General features: G+C 30.3%; 3 protein-coding genes across 4 annotated transcripts in view; 2 read left to right on the top strand and 1 right to left on the bottom strand.

The window, feature by feature from the left end:
* Positions 1 to 1,222: 1,222 nt before the first annotated feature.
* Positions 1,223 to 12,459, top strand: LOC113515709 (dnaJ homolog subfamily A member 1). 2 transcript variants are annotated; one of them, XM_026899988.3, is made up of 8 exons: positions 1,223 to 1,415; positions 6,366 to 6,573; positions 6,879 to 7,126; positions 7,448 to 7,606; positions 9,285 to 9,440; positions 9,600 to 9,771; positions 10,365 to 10,492; positions 11,227 to 12,459. In XM_026899988.3, exons 2-8 carry the CDS (start codon positions 6,375 to 6,377, stop codon positions 11,365 to 11,367), a joined length of 1,203 nt encoding a protein of 400 aa, XP_026755789.1. In that variant the 5' UTR covers positions 1,223 to 1,415; positions 6,366 to 6,374; the 3' UTR covers positions 11,368 to 12,459. The 2 variants fall into 2 exon arrangements, with proteins under 2 accessions (XP_026755789.1, XP_026755788.1); XM_026899987.3 differs by having other exon boundaries at positions 1,223 to 1,419; positions 6,372 to 6,573.
* A 1,427-nt stretch (positions 12,460 to 13,886) lies between these two features.
* On the bottom strand, positions 13,887 to 19,779 carry LOC113515450 (U3 small nucleolar RNA-associated protein 18 homolog). Its single transcript, XM_026899659.3, has 2 exons — positions 19,573 to 19,779; positions 13,887 to 17,751 (listed from the first exon to the last, which is right to left on the bottom strand). The coding sequence occupies exons 1-2, from the start codon at positions 19,611 to 19,613 to the stop codon at positions 16,476 to 16,478; spliced, it is 1,317 nt and encodes a 438-aa protein (XP_026755460.1). The 5' UTR covers positions 19,614 to 19,779; the 3' UTR covers positions 13,887 to 16,475.
* Positions 19,780 to 22,761: 2,982 nt separating this feature from the next.
* LOC113515546 (uncharacterized) overlaps positions 22,762 to 26,004 on the top strand; it is a 62,202-nt gene continuing 58,959 nt past the window's right edge. The window contains 1 exon segment of the mRNA XM_052893281.1: positions 22,762 to 24,600. Coding sequence (XP_052749241.1) covers positions 23,621 to 24,600 — 980 coding nt within the window. The 5' untranslated portion in view covers positions 22,762 to 23,620.

Here is a 26,004-nt window from a genome sequence, read left to right as displayed (position 1 = left end):
TTTGTACACTTCAACCCTAAGAAGACAAAAATCTGCGCATTCACCGCAAAAAGACGCCGTTTGTCATATCTCCTCACTTTCAGAGCACTTCCCTCGATAATAAATCGAGCCTGGGGATTTTTGGCGTCGATATATCTAGCGACGTTCAGTTTTGCGGTCATCTGGAAGTAAAAGCTAAAATAGCTTCCAAAAAGTAGGGGTTGCTTAATAGGGTGAGACGATATTTCACGCCGGAACACCGCCTGAAACTGTATAAACCTCAAGTCAGGCCGCATATGGAATACTGTTCTCACCTGTGGGCAGGAGCGCCACAGTACCAACTCCTTCCGTTAGACCGCATTCAAAGTCGGGCGGCTCGAATTATCGATAGTCAACGCCTTACTGTCCGACTTGACCCATTGAAACTGCGCAGAGATGTTGCGTCTCTGTGCATCTTCTCTCGAATTTATCATGAGAGGTGTTCTGAGGAATTGTTCGGATTGATACCTGCTGCTGATTTTCACCGTACAACTCGCCACAAACTAAAGTTTCATCCAATCATCTGACGAGTGGCGGTCCTCCACCGTGCGTTATTCAAGGCACTTTCTTCCACGCACAACCACTCTTTGGAATCAACTTCCAGCAGTAGTGTTTCCGAACCTATACGACAAGTTTAAATTTTGTCATTGATAAATAATCGACATCTTAAACATTTTGTATACACTAGCCTGCTATGGATTGTGCAAAATAACAACTGATAGTGTATCTTTCGTCCTCTTTTTACTAATTATATTTGCATAAGAAGAAAGGAAGCAATCATTAGATTTACAGTTTTTATTTTATCATTCCTTCTATGTAGTTCCCTGTTCTTAGTATGGCTCAGAGCATGCCAAAGACATTGGGGCCGATTCTAAGACAGGATTTCCTAAACTTATCTCTTAACCTTAAATTTTAATTAAATAATTTCACATAATGACTGTTTTATGGACCGTCTTAAACTAAATTTATAATAATTTCCACTTAGAAATTTTGTTTATATTGATCCTTAGAGTAAAGATTTTGCTGTGATATCAAATTAATATTAAAATTTTAGAAATAGGTTTAGATAAATGGCGCTTCAGAATCGACCTCATTGAATCTAAAATGGAGTGATTATTCTGTGGTGATAAACTTTTTGATAGGATCTATATCCATGTTGCTCTGTACGTAGAAGGTTCCAGAAATTGCACGTAAATTCAAAATTACTCATTCGTTTGCTTCGTTCTTGTTCGTAGTTTAATTTCGTCCGTCATTCGTTTGTATTGTGGATATCTTCCCCAATCGCTTGTAGGTAGTCTTTACCTACCCAATTATTTGGCCATTTCTGAATGTACTAGTGATTATAGAGTGATTCGTGGTTATTGAATATTTCGCGTTTCTTTTACAAACGATTTTAAGTGAGTATAACAATTAAATTCTATCGACATATATGTTTTCTAATCAATAATGGTCTAGAATCCTGTTTGTGTCACACATCAAAGTAAACCTCCACGCGTTATAACAAAGGTCCTTTTATTCCTAAGACACAGGTATTAAATTTAATGACAAGGGTCGTTAATAAATGAAAAATTTATTATTTTTTTTATATAAATCTCTGACGTAGATACAACATTGTTCTATTTAGTAGAAAAAATATGAAACAGGTGATAATTGGAACAATTAGTCGAATTATTGTTTGGGAAATACATCTTTTCGTCTTATTTTTTCTAGTTGTCTCAGGATGAAATCCTTTTTAATAACGTCACTGTGAATATTCATTACACTTGTACACCTTAACCTTACCAGAACTTTCTAGTGGTCTGCTGTATAACCTCTAATATTTGCAACATAAATTAACGTGGATTTGGTTCCTACCTAATATACTATTCTTAATGGACATCTTTGGGTGTTTAGAATTCATCATCATTGTTTTCAATCTCTATTGATACCTTCCCTTTTTTACGGTATCAATTTATTTATTTAACACTTTATTGCACCAACATAACAGGATTTGTTGAACAATTTTCAATACATATAGTGTAGTACAAAAGTCGGTCTTATTGCTAAGCAATCTCTTCCAGACAATTTTATGAGTAGTAATTGTTGTTTTACATACATACATACATATCTGTCCGTCTCCCATTAGGGTAGGGCCTTTGGGTAGAAGGAATTAAAGCATCAAGGTGTCAAGGTTGTTTATTTGTATGTGGAGTTGGCTAAAAAAACAATTATTTTATGAGTAGTAATTGTTGTTTTATATTTACTAATTATAATTTTAATTGTTTTTAAAATATTCATCACCAATTGTGGTGGGAGCTGATTATTTCATCATCTAGCAAAAGAAATTTTCACAAATCTTTCACATTATACATTAAGAAAAAAGTTTAGGAGTTACTAGATTTCATAATTAGTATTATGTTTCAATGGTGACACCTAACAGTGGAATATATAAAATAGGTGAAGGCCTTTTAATTTATTTATTTCAAATGTAATAGAATGTAATTAAGTATTTTCCTAAATCCCATCAATGGTAATAATAGAATAGGTAGAATATTAAATTTTATATTAATGGGTGAAAATGGAATAGTAATCTGTACTATTGTTATACTGGTTCCCCTTCAGTGTATACCAATAGCAGGACACCAGTGAAAAATGATAGGTGAGTATGATAACAGGTTATTTGTTCCATTGCAATAAATAAAAAAAAAAAAAAAAAACTATTATGGTTTCTAGGGGAGTGTGTGAAGGTTGATCTGATGGGGTACAGTATATTCTTGGTAAAGTGGCTATTTTTTAAATTGATTATAATAGTGGTATGGTATCTGCATTATCAGTATATACTGGTGGGGTACCTGTGAATGATGATAGATGAGAGTGAAAAGGCAGGTCAGTTAGATCATTGTGATGAATACACCTGAAAGTCAGCATGATGGTTTACAGGGGGGACCATGTGGAGGTTGACCTGACCAGGTATATTGCTAGCAATGTGAGTCTGCATTACTAACAGTGTCCCCCCCCCCCCCCCCTTCGTAATGGAACTGTAAGGCCTCATTACAGAAAATTCTATGATATTTTAGGGATCTATATTAAAAAAAAAAAAGCTTAAAAGAATACCTGTTGTACTGCTATGATGCTATATTTTATCATGAGGGTAGGCTTTAAATAAATTAACCAATTGAAAAAGTATTTTTATTTTCTTGGCTAGATGGTCTAAAATGTGTTCTTAAATTTCAAAATTATTGTTTTATATTTAATGAATTTACATGTTAAAAATGTTTTTAAAATATTCATCATCAATTGTGGTTATCTACACACATCCTCTCATTTAAGATTTATCTAAAGGAAAAATTTGAAATTTTTACACAACATCTTTCAAGTCTAATATAAAAAAAAAACAATATTGCAAATATAAATGTATAATTTCTAGCATTACAGCAAAAATTCTTTTTACTGTTAAATACCCAAAAAATTACTGCCTTGTTAATATATAATCTAATAGAGTCATAAGCTTATTTAATTTAATATATCTCAAAAAATGTAATAACATAAAAATTTTTGAAATTTTTGTATTTTCAACAGGCTGTATTTCATGAAAAATAATCGTAATAATAAAAAAAGGGTTTTGAGGTAAAATATTAAATTTTATATTTTTGGGTGAAAAAATTTTTTGAGCTCCAGTAACCTTCTTAAACAAAGCTGAAAATAATTTTTTTCTTCAATTTTCTAGTGTATACCAATAGCATGGAAAAATTTTTTCGAAAAATGATATAAGTCTCTTAGTGTTTATTCAGGTTAAAAATTTGTTCCATTCCGAGAATCGAATAAAAAAAGCAATTCAACTGCTAATATCTCTGGAACTACTAGGGGAGTGTGTGAAGGTTGATCTTTATCTGCATAAAATTTCCATTAAGCACAATCAAGAGTTAGTGAAGAAAAAAATTTTTTTCTAACATTGATTAAAAAAGTGGAAAAAAGTGACTTTTTCTCATTTTTTGGTATATACTTGGCTATATCTTCGTGAATGGGCGATAGATGAGAGTGAAAATTTTACAGTCTATTGTTCAGTTAAAGAACCCCCTATCCCTGTGATGATCGGTTCAACGGTTTTTCCCGGATCAATTGATTGAAATTTTGGAAAAAATAAGGGAACAAGGTTTTTGTCCCTTAAACTCACCCTAATCCATTCAAAAATCAATAATTTCATTTGTTTTTCACTTTTTACTCAATTTTTTGTTTTTTAAAAATTCATTATCAAAAAAAAAATCGAAAAAAATCAAGAAAATTTTTAAGAAAAATTTTTTTGAAAAGTCGAAAAAAGTTTACAAAAAATTTTTTTTTCGTTTTTAGGGAAATCAAAGTTTTTGACAAAAAAATGATCGATTTACCGCCGGCATTAGCGTTACCCAAAGCATACCACGTGGAGGTTGCACGGTCGGATTTACGCTTCTTTTATGCTTACGCACGTAAATCCGTTTCAAATAAAAAAAGTTTTTGTCAAAAACTTTGATTTCCTTAAAATCGAAAAAAAATTTTTTGTAAACTTATTTCGACTTTTCAAAAAAAATTTTTCTTAAAAATTTTCTTGATTTTTTTCTATTTTTTTTTTGATAATGAATTTTTAAAAAACAAAAAATTGAGTAAAAAGTGAAAAACAAATGAAATTATTGATTTTTGAATGGATTAGGGTGAGTTTAAGGGACAAAAACCTTGTTATCTTATTTTTTCACACAATCAATTGGTCAAAAACCGTTGAAGATCGCTCCAGGGATTTATCTAAAATAGACTGTAAAATTTTCCTCAAACCTTAGCTTTCCCGCCCATATTAGCGAAGATACTAATATAAAAAAAAAAAAAAGTCACTTTTTTCCACTTTTTTCAATTCAATGTTATAAAAAAAATGTTTTTCTTCACTAACTTTGATTGTGCTTAATTGGAAATTTTATGCAGATAAAGAAACTCTTTTTTGCTGTGCGACCAGTAGTTCCAGAGATATTAGCAGTTGAATGGAAAAGGATGCTTTGCATTCAAAGTTCGATATCTCGCACAAATGGTCGTAACTGAGCCATCCAAAGCGATTTTTGAAGCTGAATAAACACGCTAAGAGACCTATACAATGGAGTAGCTCGAAAAAAATTTTCCATGCCCATAGAGTGAAAAACGAAACCTAGAAAATTTAGAAAAAAATTATTTTCAGCTTTGTTTAAGAATTGCATGGAAACCGGAGCTCAAAAAATTTTTTCACCAAAAAATCTGAAAACTAGAGTTTTCAAGCTTCAAAACCCTTTTTTTAAATTTCCTGTACGATTATGTTTCACTGAAATACAGCCTGTTGAAAATCACCCAAAAATTTCAAAAATTTTTATGTTCCCTTAATTTTTGCGAGGAGTGTAATAAAATTGTAAGTACAGTGGATTTCAGGTATAATGACGATGAAGGGACCACTCTATTTTCGTGGTTATATACCGGAAGTTGTTTTAGGCAAAAGTAAGAGATATAGACATGTACACATAGTTTTTACACCCGAACTCGTCGTTACATCCAAAGTCACTATAGCCACATGAATTTTGTACTAAAATATGCTTTAAATTCAAGGGACTTAGATTTAACGTCGCTGTAGGCAAATGGTCGCTACAACCAAGGTTGTAATAAATGAAATCAACTGTAGATGATGTCTGCACATAGGATATTTATGAAAAAAATTATATGAGAATAATTTGAAGAATTTTTGTTTTTCTGTCTGCATGCTTGTTGCAGCATAAGAAATAATTACAGCATCCAATTGTGATATTCGCTTATTACGTATATTTACATGATATTTTTTACAAAAACAATGTGCAAAAACTAGTATTAATACATAAATACACAGAATGATCTGTGAATCATGATCTGCATTTACACTGATTTCTGACATTGCTCAATCAATTTTAATAAAACACAAATATAATATTATACTTCTCATTAATATTTACTGTATTTGTTATTTCTCTTTTTACTTGGTGCAATAAAGTGTAAATAAATAAATATTGTTTGTTCCAACTTGAGAAATAGAATACTTTCTATCCTAAAAAAAAATGAGCCTAGTATGCGATGATAGATTGCAAAACACATTTACTAGGCCAGCTAGTTAGAATATTATAAATTATCATTGATGTTCTAAAGACTTAGTATAGGATATGGGATGTAGTGGGAATATGTAGTAAAAACCTTCTACTATGGAAGGAATCATTGATTTAAAGAACTGGTGTGTTTGCATGAGATGAATTATGGAAGTATATAGAGATGCTTGCAAAGATCAATCTTTCATAATCTGTTCTTTTTTTCTAACTGAACTTGGCTGGAATATGGAAGTAATAATATTTTTTGAACAGGTGAAAAACATGGTGAAAGAAACTACCTACTATGACATTCTTGGGGTCAAACCCAATTGTACAACAGATGAACTGAAGAAACAGTACAGAAAATTGGCTCTTAAGTATCATCCTGATAAAAATCCAAATGAAGGAGAAAGGTTTAAACAAATCTCACAGGCATATGAGGTTCTATCCAATCCAGACAAAAGACGAATCTATGATCAAGGTATTTTTTGCACTTTTTTTTGCTAGATGTGTTATAACATGGATATTTTATGCATCAATTTAGAATTTAAAAGTAAAACTGAAAAGGAACTTTTTTTAATAGATATTGCAATTTTTAATATTTACTTCATGCATATTTTTTTTATTAAGATTTTTGTTCATATGCTTATATTTGTCTGGTTGAAACTTAATTTCCAGATTCTTTTCCCCATGTAGATTAAGACCTCGAAGTTAAATTACCCCCTAACAAACATCTCTGACTACCTCACAAAGGATTGTAATTGTGAACATATTTTTTATTTTTAGGTGGAGAGCAAGCATTGAAAGAAGGTGGAGCTGGAGGCAGTGGTTTCTCTTCGCCTATGGATTTGTTTGACATGTTCTTTGGCGGTGGCTTTAGCGGCGGCCGCCGGCGGGGACGCGAACGGAAAGGCAAGGATGTCATTCACCAGTTATCGGTGACACTCGAGGAATTATATCGTGGTGCTGTCAGGAAACTAGCATTACAGAAGAATGTAATTTGTGATAAATGTGAGGGCCGTGGCGGCAAGAAGGTATGATATTTAGAAATGTTAAAGAAATGTAATAAAAAAAGTAACTTAAAAGGACATTTCTTTTTCCCTTATAAAATCTAATCCACAATACACACTAGCAATGAATGGCAAATGTAATTTTTATCGTGCATGTACGTGATATCTTTTACAATTCGACTTTAATTATTATTGGCAATTTGTAAATTTGGCTCCCATGTTAGTCATTATATTAATTTGCCTAATTAAAGTTCCCAATTCTTTTTAATACATCCTAGTACTATTAGTGTGTTTAATGTTTTTATATTTTTTTCCTCTCATAATTTATATTTATTAAAATTTTAGGGTGCAGTTCAAACTTGTCCTACATGCCGTGGTAGCGGAATGCAAGTGCAAATCCAACAACTTGCACCTGGTATGATTCAACAAATTCAAACTGTATGTAGTGAATGTCGTGGACAAAGAGAAATAATTGATCCCAAGGATCGATGCAAAGTATGCCAGGTAATATTTGTGTTCTCAAGAATATTTATTCTTTCATAGTAATTGGTTTTAAATAATAGAAATGCCATATTATAGCTGCAAAAAATTAACTTAAAAATTAGTATGTCATATTATAACTGCAGGAAATAAACTTAAAACTTATTATTGAAATATATTTATATATCAATGCAACTTTTAATGGCACAGTTTAATGGAGTTAAGCAGTTGTCTGTCGATTTCAACAATAACAATCTTAAAATACAATGTGATGTATATGTTATACAAATAGTTTGTTCATATTTTTTACCACAACTTATATGTGAATAATCATAATTAATCAATTATATATTTTAGTTGTACCTTATAAATAAATATTCTTTTCTTTTTCACAATTTACTACTAATAGTTATAATTAGATGAATTAACTTTATATAAAGTCAACATTCAGTATGTAGCACTAAAAACTTTGCTGAACTAATATTGTAGCATCTTTAATACTTAACTATGTATATAAAAAGGCTAACATTGCGATTGTTGATACAACTATAACTGATCACTATATGACTTGCTTAAAAATATCTGACCTATTTTATAATAATAAATTTATTAAAACTAAAAAAATCTAAAGTATATTATCATCGCAGCAATTCAGCTTTAGACAGGGGCTTTCTACTGAGGACGCAGCTTCGACATTTGTTGCTAAAATTACGAGATTGATAAAGGAAATAAGTGTTTAACTGTTTTCCTTAATATCAAAAAAGCCTTTGACACTGTTTCCGTTTACAAACTTCTGTACAGACTTGAGGGTATAGGTGTAAGAGAAATACCTCTTAAACTTTTAAAGACTACCTATGTGAATGGAAACAAAGGGAGAGGAGATGGCCAACTAACTCCTATAACTTATATTATTAATATAGTTTTATAACCTATTTCAAACAGATGTTTAAACTGATCGAAATGTACAAATGAATTTGTATTATACTGTAATTTCCAGTGCCGAGTTTGTTACAATCATGGTTATGCAATAAAATTATTATTATTATTATTCATATGTCACATTTTCTTAAAACTAAAAAATACATTATTAAAATCAATTATGAATAATGTTTTACAGTTTCGGCTCCCCACAATGGGTCATAGATTCCTCAACACTACAATGTCTTAATAAGCCTACACACACTTTATTTTGAACGTCACCAAACTGTGGGCAGTGGCATCACATGACTCAGCTTAGAGGATTTTGTCAATGCGTAGTATAGCCACTAGTTTGTTTGTATTACACATGTGATATTTTGGTACAGTGGTTTCTACCTGCGATTTCGACGACGTGACTGGGTTGTATTCATTGACCGGAATAAAAAGTGGCCTATGTCTGTCCTCCTCCCAAATAATATATTTATACGAAAATTCATGATGATTGATTAAATAATTAAAATGTCTTGGCATTGACAAAAGAACAAACAGATTCATTATCACATTTATTATATTAGTAATTATCTTCATGATTTGTGTACTGGTTCATTCATAAGTTCATCGCATATTTGTCTTTAGTTTTAAATATCAAAATTTTAAATTGACAATAACGAATTGATGTCATCATCAGTTGGAATGATTTTTTGTGATTTTATCACAAAAACAATGAGGGGTAGTAACCCCTCATTGTAATAAAATAACAAAATAAAACTGTTTATGATTTCAGGGTCGTAAGACAATACGTGATCGCAAGATTTTGGAAGTGCATGTTGATAAAGGTATGACTGATGGTCAGAAGATTGTTTTTGGTGGAGAGGGTGATCAGGAGCCAGATTTGGAGCCAGGCGATCTCATCATTGTGCTAGATGAAAAGGAACATGATGTGAGTTTACATTTATAATTTCTCATCATTTCATAAAGATTGTTAGTAATAATATAATTATATTATTCTACTGGTACTGAATTATATGATTAGAAAGGTTATGAATAATAATTTAGAACAAGATGAATTGGTAATGAAATAGTGAATGTTTCATTTCAGACATTCAAACGATCTGGAGATGATCTCATTATACGATTAAATATAGAGTTGGTGGAAGCACTATGTGGCTATCAAAAAGTGATCAGAACATTAGATGATAGAGATATAGTAATAACAGTTATGCCGGGAGAAGTCACCAAACATGGTGATGTGAAGTGTGTACTAAATGAAGGTATGTTTTTGGAAAATTCTTTTTCATATTTTTTTCTTCTTTATTTCTAAATTTTTTATGGACTCGACTTTGTTTTATTGTTTTAATGGGTGATAATGGGATAGTAACACTCCCCTTGCGCTATCAGTATACTTTTATGAGGCACCAGTAAGAAATGACGAGGAAGTACATCTGTTAACTCATCATGATGAATTCTATAAGAATTAACCATGTTGTTTTCCAGAGGGAACTGCATGAAGTATGACCTGATATGGTTACTAATGGTTCTATCAGATCCCCATTACTAGCAGTTTTTTTCCTTCCCCTTCACACTTTGGAGTCGCCTTTACCACAATTAAAATTAGTGCTAGCATTATAGTAACAGCAATAGTGTTAACTATATATATATTTATATACCCGAAATAATAGCTATATAATTGAATAGTAGGTTATTTAACTATTTACATATTTGCTACTCAAAATTGACAGATATGGATTATTCTTGGAGTGAATTTGAGCTTAGGATGAAGACTAAAATAATGCTTTAGATTATTTACTTAATACATTTGTGCCTATATGCCATAATATAAAATACAATAAAAAAATCTTTGCAGGAATGCCTATGTATAAAAATCCGTTTGAAAAAGGCCAACTAATTATACAATTCCTAGTTAATTTCCCTGAAAGTATTCCACATGAAGTAATTCCTGCATTGGAGAATTGTCTGCCACCTCGACCAAGGGTAAGCTTTGTTATTATAAAATAAGGCATATAATTAAGGTGGAAAGAATTTTAACTATTTGTCATTTATGTAGTGTAAATTAAAAATAAAATCTTGCGCAAAAAAGTTTAAAGTTGGATTACTTTATAAAAGGAACAATTAATGATAGCTCTGCAAAAAACGACTTCTCGACACACACAAAATGTTTAAAAAGTCGTTTTAAATTGTAATTATTTTTACTTTGAATTGTTTTCTTTGAAAGTCACATAATAATATGAGTATATTAAATATAAAATTGATCTTATAGATCACTTGTAGGTAAGTAAATTCGGTCCATTTGCGCATAATTATGAATCTGTTTGATTATCGAACGCCACTGCATATTATGTAATAAAGTAATCCGAGTCTTTATCACGTAACAAAATCAAAGATGATAACATATAAAACACGATAATACATACGTTCTACTTAATCGAATTAGTTTTCAATTTGAAATTGAGGTCCTAATTTGGTTATTTTTGTTTTGTTTGTTACCTCATAACTCTGTCTGTTATAAACCAGTTTGGAAAATTCTTACAGATTGGCTCCATAGAAATTTTGTCAAAATTGATACAGTAGTTTAGTTTTTAAGTGAAAATAACTTGTTTTGCGAAAATTGAAGACTACTTTTTGTGGAACATAATCTTAAATTATTTAATGTTGACTAATTGTATCTCAGAATAAATACAGTAAAGTTTATTTTTATATATTTAAAGGTGGAAATACCGGAATTGGCTGAAGAGTGTCATTTGATGGACTTGGATCCTGACCAAGAAAACAGAAGAAGGCGAGCAAATCACGGCAATGCTTATGATGAACAGCCAGGCATGGAGCGGGTACATTGCGCTACAAGCTAAATGAGTCATAGAAACTTTGCTGATGGATCTAATCCATTAATCACTCTGTTAAATAGCAGTATAGTTCATAATATCGGATATTTATAGTGTGCATGAAGAGGTAACGGATGCATAATGTTAGGCTTTTATGTTAAGTTACTTAAAATAATTGATTCATTTAGAGTTTAGACCTTTTACAATCTTGAAATGGTAAGCTAAGTCTACCTGCTCAAGATATAAATTTCAGTCTTAGTAATCACTATCCGACTCTTAAAGTCCATTTAAATTTGATATCACAAAAACAATTCTCCTTTCATTTTTTCTTAACTTAACATAATTATTTTTCGTAGGTATTTGTATATATGTTTCTCTGTATATATTTTCTATGCGATGTAAAAGGTAGATGTGAATATTTTTTATATTGAGTTCAGATAATGTAAATAATTTTTACATCTATCTAATGATACAAAGTAGAAATTTATTATCTAAACCATTGATAATTTGATTTAAATAATTTTTTTCTACATACAATGTTTTTTATTTCTCACAACGGGTGTGGTATTAGCTGGGAATCACAAACATTTAGTAGTATCTTTTTTTTTTGAGATGAATAATAATTAAATATACTCAGAAATCAGAATAACAGAGGTTTTCACCAATTGTTGGTGGCGGAGGCATCTTGTGTTTGCCCGTTATGCAGTTTTATCTTGCAAAATTCCATAATAATTACAGTAATTTCAATATTTTCCTAAAATATTAATATAAAAAATGATAAAGAAAATATTGAAATTGTTGCATAGTAGACTGCCAACTTTTTAATCACATGAAATATCTGTTATACTAACGTACAGCATACATATGACTACACTGACCGTCATAACAGACCTAGGTACAGATTGTTATAATTAACAATTAATATACTAACCTATTTATGTAACCTAACGGCAGTTTTTGGAATGAATTTCAAATGCAAATTATCATGTGAAATTTGACTAAATATATTAGGTACAGTGGAGAGTCGATTATGTGGATTAATTATCCAGATTGTCAACAGGGAGTAATGTTTAAGTAAAACAAATCAATATTTTATGTTATTGGGGTTTTGAACACTCATACATACATACATACATATCTGTCACGCCTGTTTCCCACAGAAACAATGGAACGCCAAATCAAACAAACCTCTTTCGCTTCTTCCACATTCATCAATCTTGTCATACACGCTCGTCGGTTACGGGTACTTTTAATTTGGCCCTTCTTCAGCACGTCGCCTATTTGGTCGACATACGTCCGTCTAGGGCGGCCCTTACCGACATCTCCATTGAACACTCATCAAGAATTATAATGCCAACAGACATAAGAAATAACCATTTGCGATCGACAAATTATCTTTACGACAATAATAAGTACCGTAAGATTATATCAATCGCCTGGTCCTCAAATTAGGATACCCTGTGATACATAGTCCAATTAATAGAATCTCCACTTTTATACAATTTATATAAATTATACATCCAGTCTAAAACTTTGATATTTTTCCAAATCTTACTATTCTGATTTCTAGTATACATTATGACAGGCACTTGTGTCATTGTTAAAAATATATTCTTTTCGAATCCTTCGTTGCATTCGTACATGTCTCCTCGATAGTCTGCGGCTTTGCGTAAACGGGTCTAACTCATAGGTTTATTTATAAAACTATATCATAACGCGCAGTCTCGCTCTACAACAAGCGTAAAACGTCTCTCTTCGTAAACGAATCCTAAAACTTGAATCACAGAATATCTATTAGTACTTAACATATTTCGCTGCTGTCCTTCACTTTTTGCAACAATATATATCAAGATTTGAAAAGACAATATTTTTGACAAGTGTACGTTCCTGAATGAAAAATAATTGTATTATAATAAGTTAGACATTGCACGTAGAGTTATAAATGCACGGGTACACACATGGATCACACATTTACTATTAAAAAATAAAATCTATTGCTTGGTTCATTGACTTTGGCAAAAATGAGAACTAATAATTACTATAATTTCTATTTTTTTTTTTCTGAAAATGTATGTATTACAGTGCATCTTGCATTATCACAGAATATTTTAAATTTTGTAATACATTGTTTTAAAGTAGCTCCATCGATGTTATATACGAACTATATTGCTCTACTCCATTGAGCACTGATACACTTATCTTAAATTCTGCTTCTGTGCCTACCTATTTAATAAAGTGGACATGCCCACAATACATTGCATCAGTATATCTATTTCTGGTTTTAATTTTCAGCTGAATTTATTAATGTTAAATTGTGTTTTTTATATATAGAGATACCAAAACCTGTCAGTTTAATTTTTTTATTAACTCTACGGAAATGAAAAACTCCGATATTAAACCAAATTGAGTGTCAGCGGTAGGCTCGTCCTCTGTTACATTACATCATAACGTGCTCGGCGAAATATAAACATGTCGATAATTACGATTACCACAAAGGCAACAGTCAATAAAGCCTGTGACCATCCCAGTGGGGATTGTAAATATGATTTATTTTCTTTCTGTACACTAAATGCGATAGCAGTCAAATTCCAGGTACACTTGAGAATAAATGTAGGCTAAACTCATTTGATAGAATTCTTGTGGTAAGAAAGATTTTAGGTACAAACCTAAGAAGCACTAAATGGATATAATGCAATAATGACATAGGATACAAAAAAATAAATGTGTGTTTTGTTATAACGCAAAGACATTTTATCTCTAGGTCTCGATTATTTTGTTAATGACTCGGCTGCGCTTGTTTACTTTAGTCAGACTATATACATATTTTAATACTAATCATTGTTCTTAGTCTAATGGAAATGTGACAAGGCTCAACATATGCATCAATTATACTTGGTATATTTAGTAAAAAAAAAATTTTACTAAATATGCAAAGTATAACAAAACTGTTATAGAGACTTACGTTGATGTTACAATTTGCTTTTTATGTGCTAAATTACTATCAAATCCATAACAACTCTATATCAATATGTGATTTCACTAATGTAATATCCTATTTACAATTATGCCAATATCAAAAGTCGTAAATTATAAGTGCTTAGATCAAATAATTAATTGAGCCTTATTACAGCAATAGTTGATGTACTGTAGTTATTCCATGATTTTAAGATAAGTGGAAACGAATTTGGCTAACAGTAGAAAAACTGACGACCAGCTATCATCTTTCATAGCCCGCCCATTGTTATTCAGTACGCAATTTGTCCATTGTTGGCAGAGTGATGCTGTTCTATAGTCTCTACGGAATGCATCTACAAGATGGATTTTGCAATTTTTTATTAAGATGCAATGGAAATATTTTTTTTAAATGCATTTTTGGTTAAAAAAAATATTTCAATATCATTCTGCTAAATGTCAAATTTAGAATTCAAACTGCAGAACGACAGCTTTTATCGGTAATTATATAAAAGAAAGGTTTTAAGATACATTATACTCACTTGCAGACTATTTACTACTTATGTATGTAGTATTGTTCATTCCCTTTGTTTTATATATGGTAATTTGTTATAACATTTCATTCAACCCTTTTTCCTAATGACGGAATCTAAGATGTATTATCTTTACATAATAATAAATACTTATAAATTTGTGATAAAATATGAACATTATTGTCATATACATTAAATAATAAATACCTTTCTCTCATAAATTGAAGTTTTATTATTCACAATTCTAATACGATGATGGTTCATTCATAAATATAAAAAGGTGGGCTTAGGGTTGGCAAGGCGCAAGTGACACCACTAGTGTTGCAGGCGTCTATAGGCTACAGTGACCCTTAACCATCAAAGGGGCTGTATGCTTGTTTGCTACCTTTGTGATATGTCTTAAGAACACGAGGTAGTCAAAGAAGTGTAGAACATGGAGTAGTCTTTGAACAGCGCGTGCGATATACTGATCGATCTGCGATTATTATTTTGGATACTAATTACGTTACATTTTTCATTAGATATATAAAATCACATAGTCGTTTATTCCTCTGCTTACTAGACTAAAACAGTTTATTAGCCCTGTATAAGAAATAATAAATTGAAATTGCGTTTTGAACGTCAGGGCGATGAAGCAGTGAAAAATTTTGCATATATAGAAATGAAGCTCCAGCTCGAAGAATCATAGATAAGGTAGTTTTTGTATTGTAATATTGTTCGGTTATAATGTTTATACAATATAAAACTGATTTAATAAAAGTACAACATACTAAAAAAAATTGTGAATTTCATAGACTATAAATTATGAAATTGTCCAAATCCACAATTTTTAAGCGTGCAATTGAAATTGTTATTCGCCTGCAATACCGATTTATCTTGGCGGGATACCAATACCAATACCAGTGATAGATGAGATAAATATTATATTGTGGCCTGAATGCTAAATTATCAGTGAATTTCCAACTGCACATATCGTAAAAACTTAATGTAGATCTAATTTACCATCGGGTCATTTAGACTTTTTAGACCCAAAATTGACCACAGGTGATATTGCCACACAGTGTATATAGCCACAGAGCCATTTTTATTATATTAATCCATACTTGTGAACAGAACCACAAAGAAAATAGTCCATTGTACCACAACTTTAGCACATATTTTCAAATAAATTCTACTTATTCATATTTTTTTTTTTTTGCTTTAATGATATACACCATTTCTAGCTAGCGTAGATTTTAAATTATACAACTGAGTAATTTTTGCGTGAGGCCGGACCAAACATACAGATATACAATATTTATGGAAATTATTGTATTGGCATCTATATAAATTTTTCTTAAATACATTTTTATTAATAAGATACTAGCAGACCCGAATATTTTTTTTTATTATTACATAGGATCTTTTATATTTGTAAAAATAAAAAATCTTCAAGCCCTATTGCAATGCTATTTATCATGTCCTATTGTGGATCTAAATTGACCAGACACCTGAATAGGTGTCTGGTTTGAATAAACAAAAAGTCATGAAATCATACACACATACAGTAGAATTATACAATATATAATTATAAAAAATTACTTTATGTCAAATGAAAAATATTAATTTCACATAATAATATTTATTATTTGTATGTCTAAAATTACTATTCTAATAATTCTTATAATGCTTCAATCTATACAAATAAGCAGCACCTTTGTTGTTACCCATAGCCATATAACCACTGTTAGGGGAAAATCTAACACATTGAATATGATTGTAATTGTCTGCTTGTTGTGGAAAATTGCTAAAAACATGATATGAAGGAATATGAATAAGTTTTACAGCATTCTGAAAGCAATATGATGATATAGCCAGAATTTCTGTGGTATTGTTAAAAGTAATGTCTGTTATTTTAGTGGTTAAATTGGAGATTGTCTTCATTGGAAAAGGTTCAGAAGTAGTTATGTTATTTGTCTCATAGACATTAACAATACCTTCCTGACTCCCTGTCGCTAGGAGCTTACCACATGAACTGTTAGATATGCAAGAAGCATTTATACAACCATTGTCATAAAACTTTTTAACTGCTCTAAATGTAGATAAATCCCATATTGTAATTTCACCTTGTATACAATAACAATATACTTGTTCACTGTTATGACTAAATGTTACACATGCTACTTTATAATTATGTTTTAATGATTTTATAAGTTCTTTAGAATTACTACATATTATATGAACTTCATCAAAACTATCTGAGGTTGCTATATATTTTCCATTAGGTGATAATTTAAATATTAAAGGCCGTTTCACACAGTGAGGAAGTTGTACCATTTTGGGTGTTGCATTTACAAGATCATACATGCAATAATAATGATTAGCTTTAGATGCTAAATATGCCTCTGATCCATCTGGGGAAAACTGAACAGCAGAGACATTATTGAATTTAAAACTGTGAAGCTGATTATTTGTATCACCTCCAACAGAGAACAGGGATACCACTCCAGATAGCCCAGCTACTAATGCTACACTCAACTTAGGATGAAATTCTACACATGAGATAATTTGACCTTGTTTCCTGAATTCACTATTTATATTTTGTAATTTTCTTAGTTGTAGGAAGTTGTTTGATAAATTCAAGCTACCTTTCTTCTTTTGAATGTGACCAACTTTTCTCAAAATGTCACTGTCTTCAAGATTTGCTTCCAGTTTATCTTTTATTTTTGCCCAATTTGGTGTGCCCATCAAACTTTCATACTTGTGTTTAAGTTTTTCTGCATATAAAGTAGTGGTTTTATTTTTTGTATTATTATTACTGGTCAATTGCTCATCATCTTCATCAATCCATGCTGGTTTTAAGTTTAGATCAGGTAAATGCTGGTCTTCTTCATTCTTTATTTTTTCAACAAATCTTTTTGATTTATTAAATAGTAATCCAGATAACCTGAAAACAATACAAAATTCATGTGTTACTTAATTGTAATTATAGTAACAATAGCTTAATATGTCATCAATTCCCAAGTCTTTAAACTATTACCTAATAGTATTAAACCCAGGCAAAAAATATCTGGAAGAACAACCCAGAAAATCCAAATTTATTTAAAAGAGTTTGTGAAATGAACCTGGGTTCATACTTATACAAAGCAACATGCCAACCATTGCACCATAGAGGTCATCAATGATTAGCCCCTTTAAACATTTTTATGCAATGCATATTACATCTATCTTTATACAGTGAAAACTCTATATAGCAAAATTGAAGGTACCGGGTATTTTAATGCATTATAGTTTTCATTAAACAGAGAGTAAAAAAAATATAATTTTATGAATGAGTGTGTTTTAATTTTGATTAAATTAAGTGAAAAAAAAAATACATAACAAGGTTATAATCAGTTATCTTTGTTTGTTGTTTTTTACTATGCCAGTATTTTAATTGTATCTTTCCTTGTATTTTATTATTAACGAAGAATCATTTTTATTATTTAAAAAAAAATGTTTTTTTTTATTTTAATAAAAATCTTTTTTCTGAAAAGAACAAAATATTTACAACTCTGTGACAGTATTGTGTTTGAAGGTTAGTGAAACTAATTTATGATATAATATTGAGGTCTAAATAACTATGTATTGTTTCGCTATTGAGAGTGGTTGCAATGTTATAAAGAGTGTTTGAATACAAGGGTGACAATGTAAACCAAACAAATCTTAGCAATTTCTACATTTCAAGTTTTTGTTTAGTAGTAGTCCGCTATATATAGTTTACACTGTACATAAAAATTTCATGTCACAGTGTTTGTGATGGCACTCCTCCGAAATGGTTTAATAATTTTTTATAAAAAAAATTATATATATTGTGTAGGTATGGGTCCAGAAATATATATGACAGAAGAATGTGAGCCAGGTTAGCTAATTACACAATAAAAGTCTATAGAAGTACAAAGATTAATTTTTGATCAGGCATAAGATTCAATAAAAAGCGAAGAGTTAAATTAAACACAGTTTCAAATATTTTATTTACTATCATGATAACACAAGGAAATTAAAGGTTTTTCACCCAGAAGCAGTAATTACATCCTTCATATAATAAGTAATAAAATGCATGCAAATAGTAAATGTGACATAGTATCTCAAAATTAGCAATAACAACATCACTAGCAGGATTTATTATGAATTGGGCTAATGCATATGAGTATTTAAAAGTATGTGGCCATATTTTAGGGATTCAGCAAACACGTCTACTCAATTATGAATTTAGCAAAGCCACAGTATTTTAAATACAGTTTGTATATACAACAGGCTCTCCCTCTGCCAAAATAATAAGAACAGTTTTCTATCAAGTGAATACCTAAACAAGATAATTCTTTTACTTAAGTTGTAATTGTCATATTTATATTAATCTGTGGTTAAGCAATGTAAATTTGTTGATGTGAGTTTATCATAATAATGAAGAATTTTCTCAGTAATTTGCAATTAGGTATTATGTTGGTCTCTCAAAAACTATAAAACTTGATTGTTTTATTAAATATAATGGCCCTCTTATAATTAATTTACGATTTAATCATATATTAGTAATAAAATTATTTCAATTTTAAATAATTTTACTATTTTGGACAATGATCAAATTGTACCCTCCTATTATAATTAATGATATAATGATCTTTTTGGAAAACGAGTTTAGGTCGGTAAATTTAGAATTACTGGACGTAATAAATATGATTAAAATAAAAGCTACAATGACCACGTTGGGGTGTTGACATCTATTACGAACCTTGACTCTTCTACATCCAAATTAGAACCTTTTCGCTTCATTATTATTATATATTTTATCGTTAATTAAGAATGTTGGATTTAATAAAAGTACATATGATTTAAAATAACCAGAAAAACAACAAAAATGTATAGAAATCTTAATAAACAGATAGCACCACAAAATGAAACAGTGACAAGATAACAAATTAAATTGTCACAAATTAGAGAGACTGCTGTTTGGAATGACGTTTTTAAATGATGCTATGTTACCAAACTATATTCCATTATGCAGATCGTGGCCAGCGCTTCATTTCTAAATATTTTTTTTAAATATAAGTAAAATATGTTGAAATAAATTACGTAGTACATAATAGATTTTTGCTCAATGTGATATAATACAAAGAAAAACGACGTTTTAAGCTTAATTTTTAATAGAATGGAAACGATGAGCTAACAATAAAATTAATATAATTAAAGTTAATATTATCAAATTAATTCATTCATTTACTTATTGATGTAATAGCTGAGCTAATTATATGTCATATTACCAATTAATATGAACTTATAAAATTAACTAAAATCCATTAGTATTATTCTTACCATGATTCTTATTATTTATCGTTAAAAACTTAAATTAAATTATAAGTAATACTTTATTACAAAGATAAATAATATTTAAAATTATGTATGAATAATTAATTAATTATATTTATAGTATGCAGTTTCAAGTCACCGTTCAAGTCACCCTTTAAAATAAAAGTAATTTCAGCAATATTATAGTTGCATATTTATTATACAGTTATGTGCGTGTATGCGTGCGTGCAAATTTTAAATATTTTATCTTTTTTTTTTAATAATTTCATGTAAATTATATTCTTCTATTATATTTGGATATTCTTTAGAAATGAATACAATACTTCCCACTATTGTTTAATGCACTAAAGTGAATTTATATTACTCACCTGGCAAAAACATTAGATTAAAAAATTAAGTAGAGTCAATTAAAGTAACTTAACATACTTTTACTTGTTTTTTTACATTATGAAATAGCTAGGTTTTTTTATGACAGCAATTGTATCAGTATTTTTAATGGAGGTATATATAGGTAGTGATACAATACTATGTTGAATTTACAAAAGACATATATTTTAAAAAAATAATATATTTATAAGTGAAGCACTATTTTTTAAAACTGCATTGCTAGTCTGATCGTCATGATGCCTATTCAAAATAGTCATAACCCGCCATGATGGAACACAGTTTCTAAAAACTGGGGATGGTAACATAGTTTTATACAAAAGTTTCACTGTTACAACTGAAACAGACGTGGTTCGTATTGGTAGGCAGTAAGGATTGCCAGATGCCTATTTTGATTTTTACTCAAACGTAAATGTTTTTTCTATAAATTGGTATGGATGGATATTTATACAACTTTTAACCTATTACAAAGTTAAATTGTTTTATCGTCATGTGCAAATACAGACAATAATAAAGTAGATTAAACATGAAGGATTAATCGGCTATATTATTATCTGTCCCTCTGTATGTCCCGTGTAGAATGAGCTACCCCTTCCTTTCCCGTAAGTATCGTAAAAGGTTACATTAATAAGCAAAATATTTTTTTAAGAGTAGTCATAATTTTATCTTAACGAAAATGAACAACGTCACAAATAAAAAAAATGTTTTTAGGATCATCATAGTATGCCGTCAAAATCAGTTTTTGTAACTTCCATACTAGCTTTTAATGTATAGATTTAGTTAGGAAACATCATGCCAACGTTTAGTTAAATGAGGAAATCACAATAGTGCCAACTTAACTAACAAAAATACTGTCAAATGTGATGCAAATGGCTGCCATTATTTGTGAAACAGTTTTAGCTATTTATTTCATATTACTTTTTATTTTAACGTGGGAATTAAGACTATATATATATATATATATATATATATATATATATATATATATATATATATATATATATATATATATATATATATATATATATATATATATATATATATATATATATAAATTAATGCCACTTTTCGATGTAATTTTATAACTCAAGAACGGGCTCACCTATCCAAATCAAATGTTTAGGCTTTGTTGGGACTATTTAGTAGATGGTTTATGTGAAGTTTGTACAAAATCGATCCAGCTGTTCTTCATTTATCACATTATTTGTAACAAGTAAATTCAATAAATGGCGGATAATTTTTTTAATGGGGATTTTTGTGTTAAATTTAAACTTTTTTAAGATGTGAGATGTAAGAGATTGTGCTGTTAAATTGAAACTTTAGTGTTGACAGTACAAGCATGTTGTTATTCATGTGGTCATTTCATTTTGGATATTCATATTTTGGAGATTCTTAGAAATAGAAAAAATAACGCTGTCGCGTTGTACATATTTTTCGTATCGTATTTTAGCGGTGCGAAAGAGGTGCAAGTGGGGGCAGGCACATTTATGAAATAGGTAGCTAGGTAGGTACAGATAAAAATGTAAAATGTTGTAAAAATGTCCAACCGTGCAAAGCCGGGACGGGCCGCTAGTATGTATATAAATAATATTGACTCTATTACAAGGTCCACTCCAGACGTAGGTAATATTGTAAAAAATAATAAATATATTCAAGAATGTAACGCTTTGTTTTATTTTTTCTAAAAAATATATTTTATGAAACATATTGTATTTGGCATAAAACTTATATATTTATTTTAACGCAGAAACTCGCGTTTCAATGAGAAATATTTACATTTTATTAATATTGAGAAACTAACTATAGTATCATTATAACCATTTTAAACTTCAGACTGGCTAACATAGCCAGAGAGAGAGTATGTTTTTGTGTAGATTGGTGAGATATTCGTGACCGAGTCTTTTTACGTGACTTGTATAAAGTGTGCTTCTCTTTTCGAGTTTGTTTTATTATCATATCTGTGGTATTATATCATCAATATCGCATTATGTTAACGATAAAAAACTACTGTTTTTTTTTCTTTTCCTTATAATGAAGTGTTATTTTTCTAAACCTATTTCTAAAATTAAGATTTCAGTTTGAAATCACAGTGAAGTGTGGACCAATATGAACAAATTTTTTATTAGATTTAAGTCAAAATAAGTATAATTTTGGTATGGTGATCCATAAAACATTTTGGGGAATTATAAAAATATAATATTAGGTTAAGAAACAATGCCACAGAGCAAGTTATCACTATCTACGTAATATCTTGTAGTAATGTCATCACAGAATTAACTCCAGTGTTGCCTTATATTTACTAGCATTTTATTATTAGATAGTAAAGACCTAAGTACTTATTTTTGGCATATTTGTCTATGGTAAATCGGTAAAGTAGTTCTGTAATTTAGCACCATTGGTATCGATAGATGTCGCTGTTACAGAGTTTTTAATTATTTTGCATCTCTTTTTCAGAGCTGGATGGATGGATGGATGGATAGGTTTTTAAAGAAACCAATCTACATAAACTCGTCGTGTATAACAATCTCTAGTTTTTCTTCCATTCGTTATTCACACTATTTGCAGTGTTTCTCTTCTGCATCCAATTCTTCACAAAGATAGTGTACAACATTTTTGTTGTTGCTTTGTGTGCTCAAGTAAATAATTACGGCTCAGCTTTGAAAAATGGTGAATTTGATCAAAATAAAGTTCGCGTATGTGTAAAATGAAGTGGACACTTTTCATTCGGTGACCTTTTCATTCTCAAGAATTGTGTCTGTAGTGGTAATCATTGCACAATAGTTATAAAAAACGTTTTTATTGCAGGTAGTTAAGTTTTACAATGGGGCCGAAAAGGGCCCCGCCATAAAATTATGAGATCAGTTGTTTATAGGTCATCGTAAAACTATTATATTTCATGACATCCATACGGAAAAACCGAACGGTAGAGAATGTTGCTGCGTTTTCAAAGCGTATGCAATTTGTCGAGCGATGATCAGTGGGTCGAAAGCGATGCCAGGTGGATTCCCGTTCGGGCCGCTGGAGGATCGCGTCTTGGTGTGTTCAGCTAATGTGCAGCCGGCTTACTCGGCGTGTGATGTGTGTGCGCGATGTCAGGCAAGCCCGCGAGTGTGGGCGCGTCGCGAGCAGGCGTGCCCGGCACACCGCGCGTGCTGGTGTACGTGGCGGACCCGCGCCAGCTAGAGCCCGGCGCCGCGGCCCCTGACCCCCCTCCAGCCGCACCACCACCCTCTCACCTTGACGCCCTTTATCTTCCTGATACCTTGCAGCAGCAAGTAGCATTGCCAAGAAGCACTATATACAGGACACAAGTTGAACGTAATGACCAGAGAAACACATCAGGAACAATTTTCTATAAACATCTCAATGATACTGATTGTAAACGTGGATTGTTTGGTGCAACCGATAACACTACAGTTCAACCAGAGTGTCTGCCTATCTCACAACAGATTATTAAAGATTCATGTTTAAAAAATGATGAAAACATAGTGAGTAATCATCTTGATAATGTAAATCTAAAAAGAGACAGTGGTGATGGAGACGAGGTAGGTAGTATTGAAACTTTTCAAGCTAGCATACCTGGACAGCCAGGAGAAATACCGACATATCAAACAAGAGGTTCAATACATGTGAGTTCAGATAGTGTTATGCCACCTATTACATTGCGTCACACACAGAACCAATTTAGTGAGAGTGTTAATGTTCAGACTGGTGCTGATGCATGTAACTCTAATGACAGAGAACTGACTGTGGGTAGGAGCTATGTGAATTATCAGTTTTTAGAACAAAGTGTTTCACATCAGTCAATAGTGAACCAGAGTATAAGTATACTGAATCAACAAGTAGGAGTGAGTAGAGGAATAGTTAGTGAAGGTGATAGTGGCAGTGCACCGCAACTTGTCCGCACAGCGGATGGTGTGGTACTAGCAGTGCTACCGTCAGGGTTGCCACAAACCACTGACACCACCGATCTTACTTCAAGAACTACATACAGTGAAACACCACAAACTATTGTTGTGCCATTAGGTTGGAGGAGACTTGTCAGTGGCACATCAGTCATTTATATAAGGTATGTATTTTTGCATTATCTTTATTATTTTAGATTTACTACCTTTTTGCATTTAATACAATATATGAAACAGGTTCACTGAAATACTGTTTTATTATTCTATCAAACCTTTATGCTTTTAATTACTATTATTTTTTATATCTAACCAGTAGGTAACAATTTATAAATGTGTTTATACATTATTTAGTTAAAATCAATTATGTTTATTTCTATCTAAATATTTAGACTAATGTAGTGATATTTCAAATATGTAGAAATAAAAGCATATATTAAAAATATATTTATTTTAGGTAGGTACTACATTTTTACTTTATAAATTTAAAACTTAAAAATTTAAATACTTTCAAATATGTGACATTAATATATTCTAAGTTATATATAAAAGCTACTTAAATGTCAAATAGTACTAATAACATGTTTGACACTATTTAATTGGACAGAATTAAGTAAATAATGTGCATAAAAACCTTGGTTTTGAATTATGGAGAATATAAGACATTATTATTAAAAGATAATACTCACCTTGACATAAATGTGATACATATACACTATTAGGGCTAATACTTTTTTTAAATTGAATGCTTTAAGTTATCAATTGTTGACTACTGTAACCCTAATGCCTTCTAATGGCTTTATCCAACTTTAATATTAGTGATATCAATAGAATTACTTGTGACCTCCCTGTTAAGAATGGACTTCATTCTGAAATGTCATTGTTCATACAAAGATAAATTATTTCAATTGTTTGGACATAATTGTTATGCATACATGATAAATAAATTTCAGATGGCTAGTTGACAGCAGATTTAAAATATGAGTAATAACTTTTATTTATGAGTATATTTAATCATTTCCTTTCTCCACTGCATTTAGTTGGTTGGAAGAGATCTCTTTTAGAGATATGCTCACCTTTGCTAACAAGTTGTTAAACCAAATGCTATATAAATTTTTTTACAAGTACAATAATGTACATCTATAATAATATTTACTTGCCAATTTTTCTACAAATTAATATTAAGTTCTAGATTAAAAAATAAACTTTTATAAAAATAAAATGACCACAATTGAAAAATCCAGAGAAAATAATATTATATCTAAAACTGATTATTATTTGAAAGAACTATTTCTGATCTAAATATAATAAAGTATACAAAATATCTGAGGTTTAATCATTAAGTATGCTTTCTAAAATTCTCCATATTCTAAGATATAATTACACAGTTAGGTAATTATATCTTTTGAAATGATTTTTTTATGAAAAAATGCATACTATATGGAGTTTTCAACCTCATTTTATCTATAAGAATTAAATGTGGCATTTGATGTCATCATATTTCATATGCAAATAAATATTGCATTTATTCATAATAACAATTATTCACTGCAGTGATATTTTAAATAGTA

The sequence above is a fragment of the Galleria mellonella genome, unplaced genomic scaffold (genome assembly GCF_026898425.1).
Source record: "Galleria mellonella isolate WM207_F2 unplaced genomic scaffold, CSIRO_AGI_GalMel_v1 utg173, whole genome shotgun sequence".
Classification (NCBI taxonomy): Eukaryota; Metazoa; Arthropoda; class Insecta; order Lepidoptera; family Pyralidae; genus Galleria; species Galleria mellonella.
The sequence above is the reverse complement of the archived record's forward strand: the minus strand, read 5'-3'. Positions and strand labels throughout refer to the sequence as shown.

What these genes read in the sequence shown, in the direction of transcription:
- LOC113515709 (XM_026899988.3), top strand. Translation starts at nt 6,375, where the DNA reads ATGGTGAAAGAAACTACCTACTATGACATTCTTGGGGTCAAACCCAAT. An exon ending in AGGGCCGTGGCGGCAAGAAG is followed by an intron (nt 7,127 to 7,447) that starts GTATGATATTTA and finishes TTAAAATTTTAG; the next exon opens with GGTGCAGTTCAAACTTGTCC. An exon ending in GTCTGCCACCTCGACCAAGG is followed by an intron (nt 10,493 to 11,226) that starts GTAAGCTTTGTT and finishes ATATATTTAAAG; the next exon opens with GTGGAAATACCGGAATTGGC.
- LOC113515450 (XM_026899659.3), bottom strand. Translation starts at nt 19,613, where the DNA reads ATGAAGCGAAAAGGTTCTAATTTGGATGTAGAAGAGTCAAG. An exon ending in TTGGATGTAGAAGAGTCAAG is followed by an intron (nt 17,752 to 19,572) that starts GTTCGTAATAGA and finishes TATTGTTTTCAG; the next exon opens with GTTATCTGGATTACTATTTA.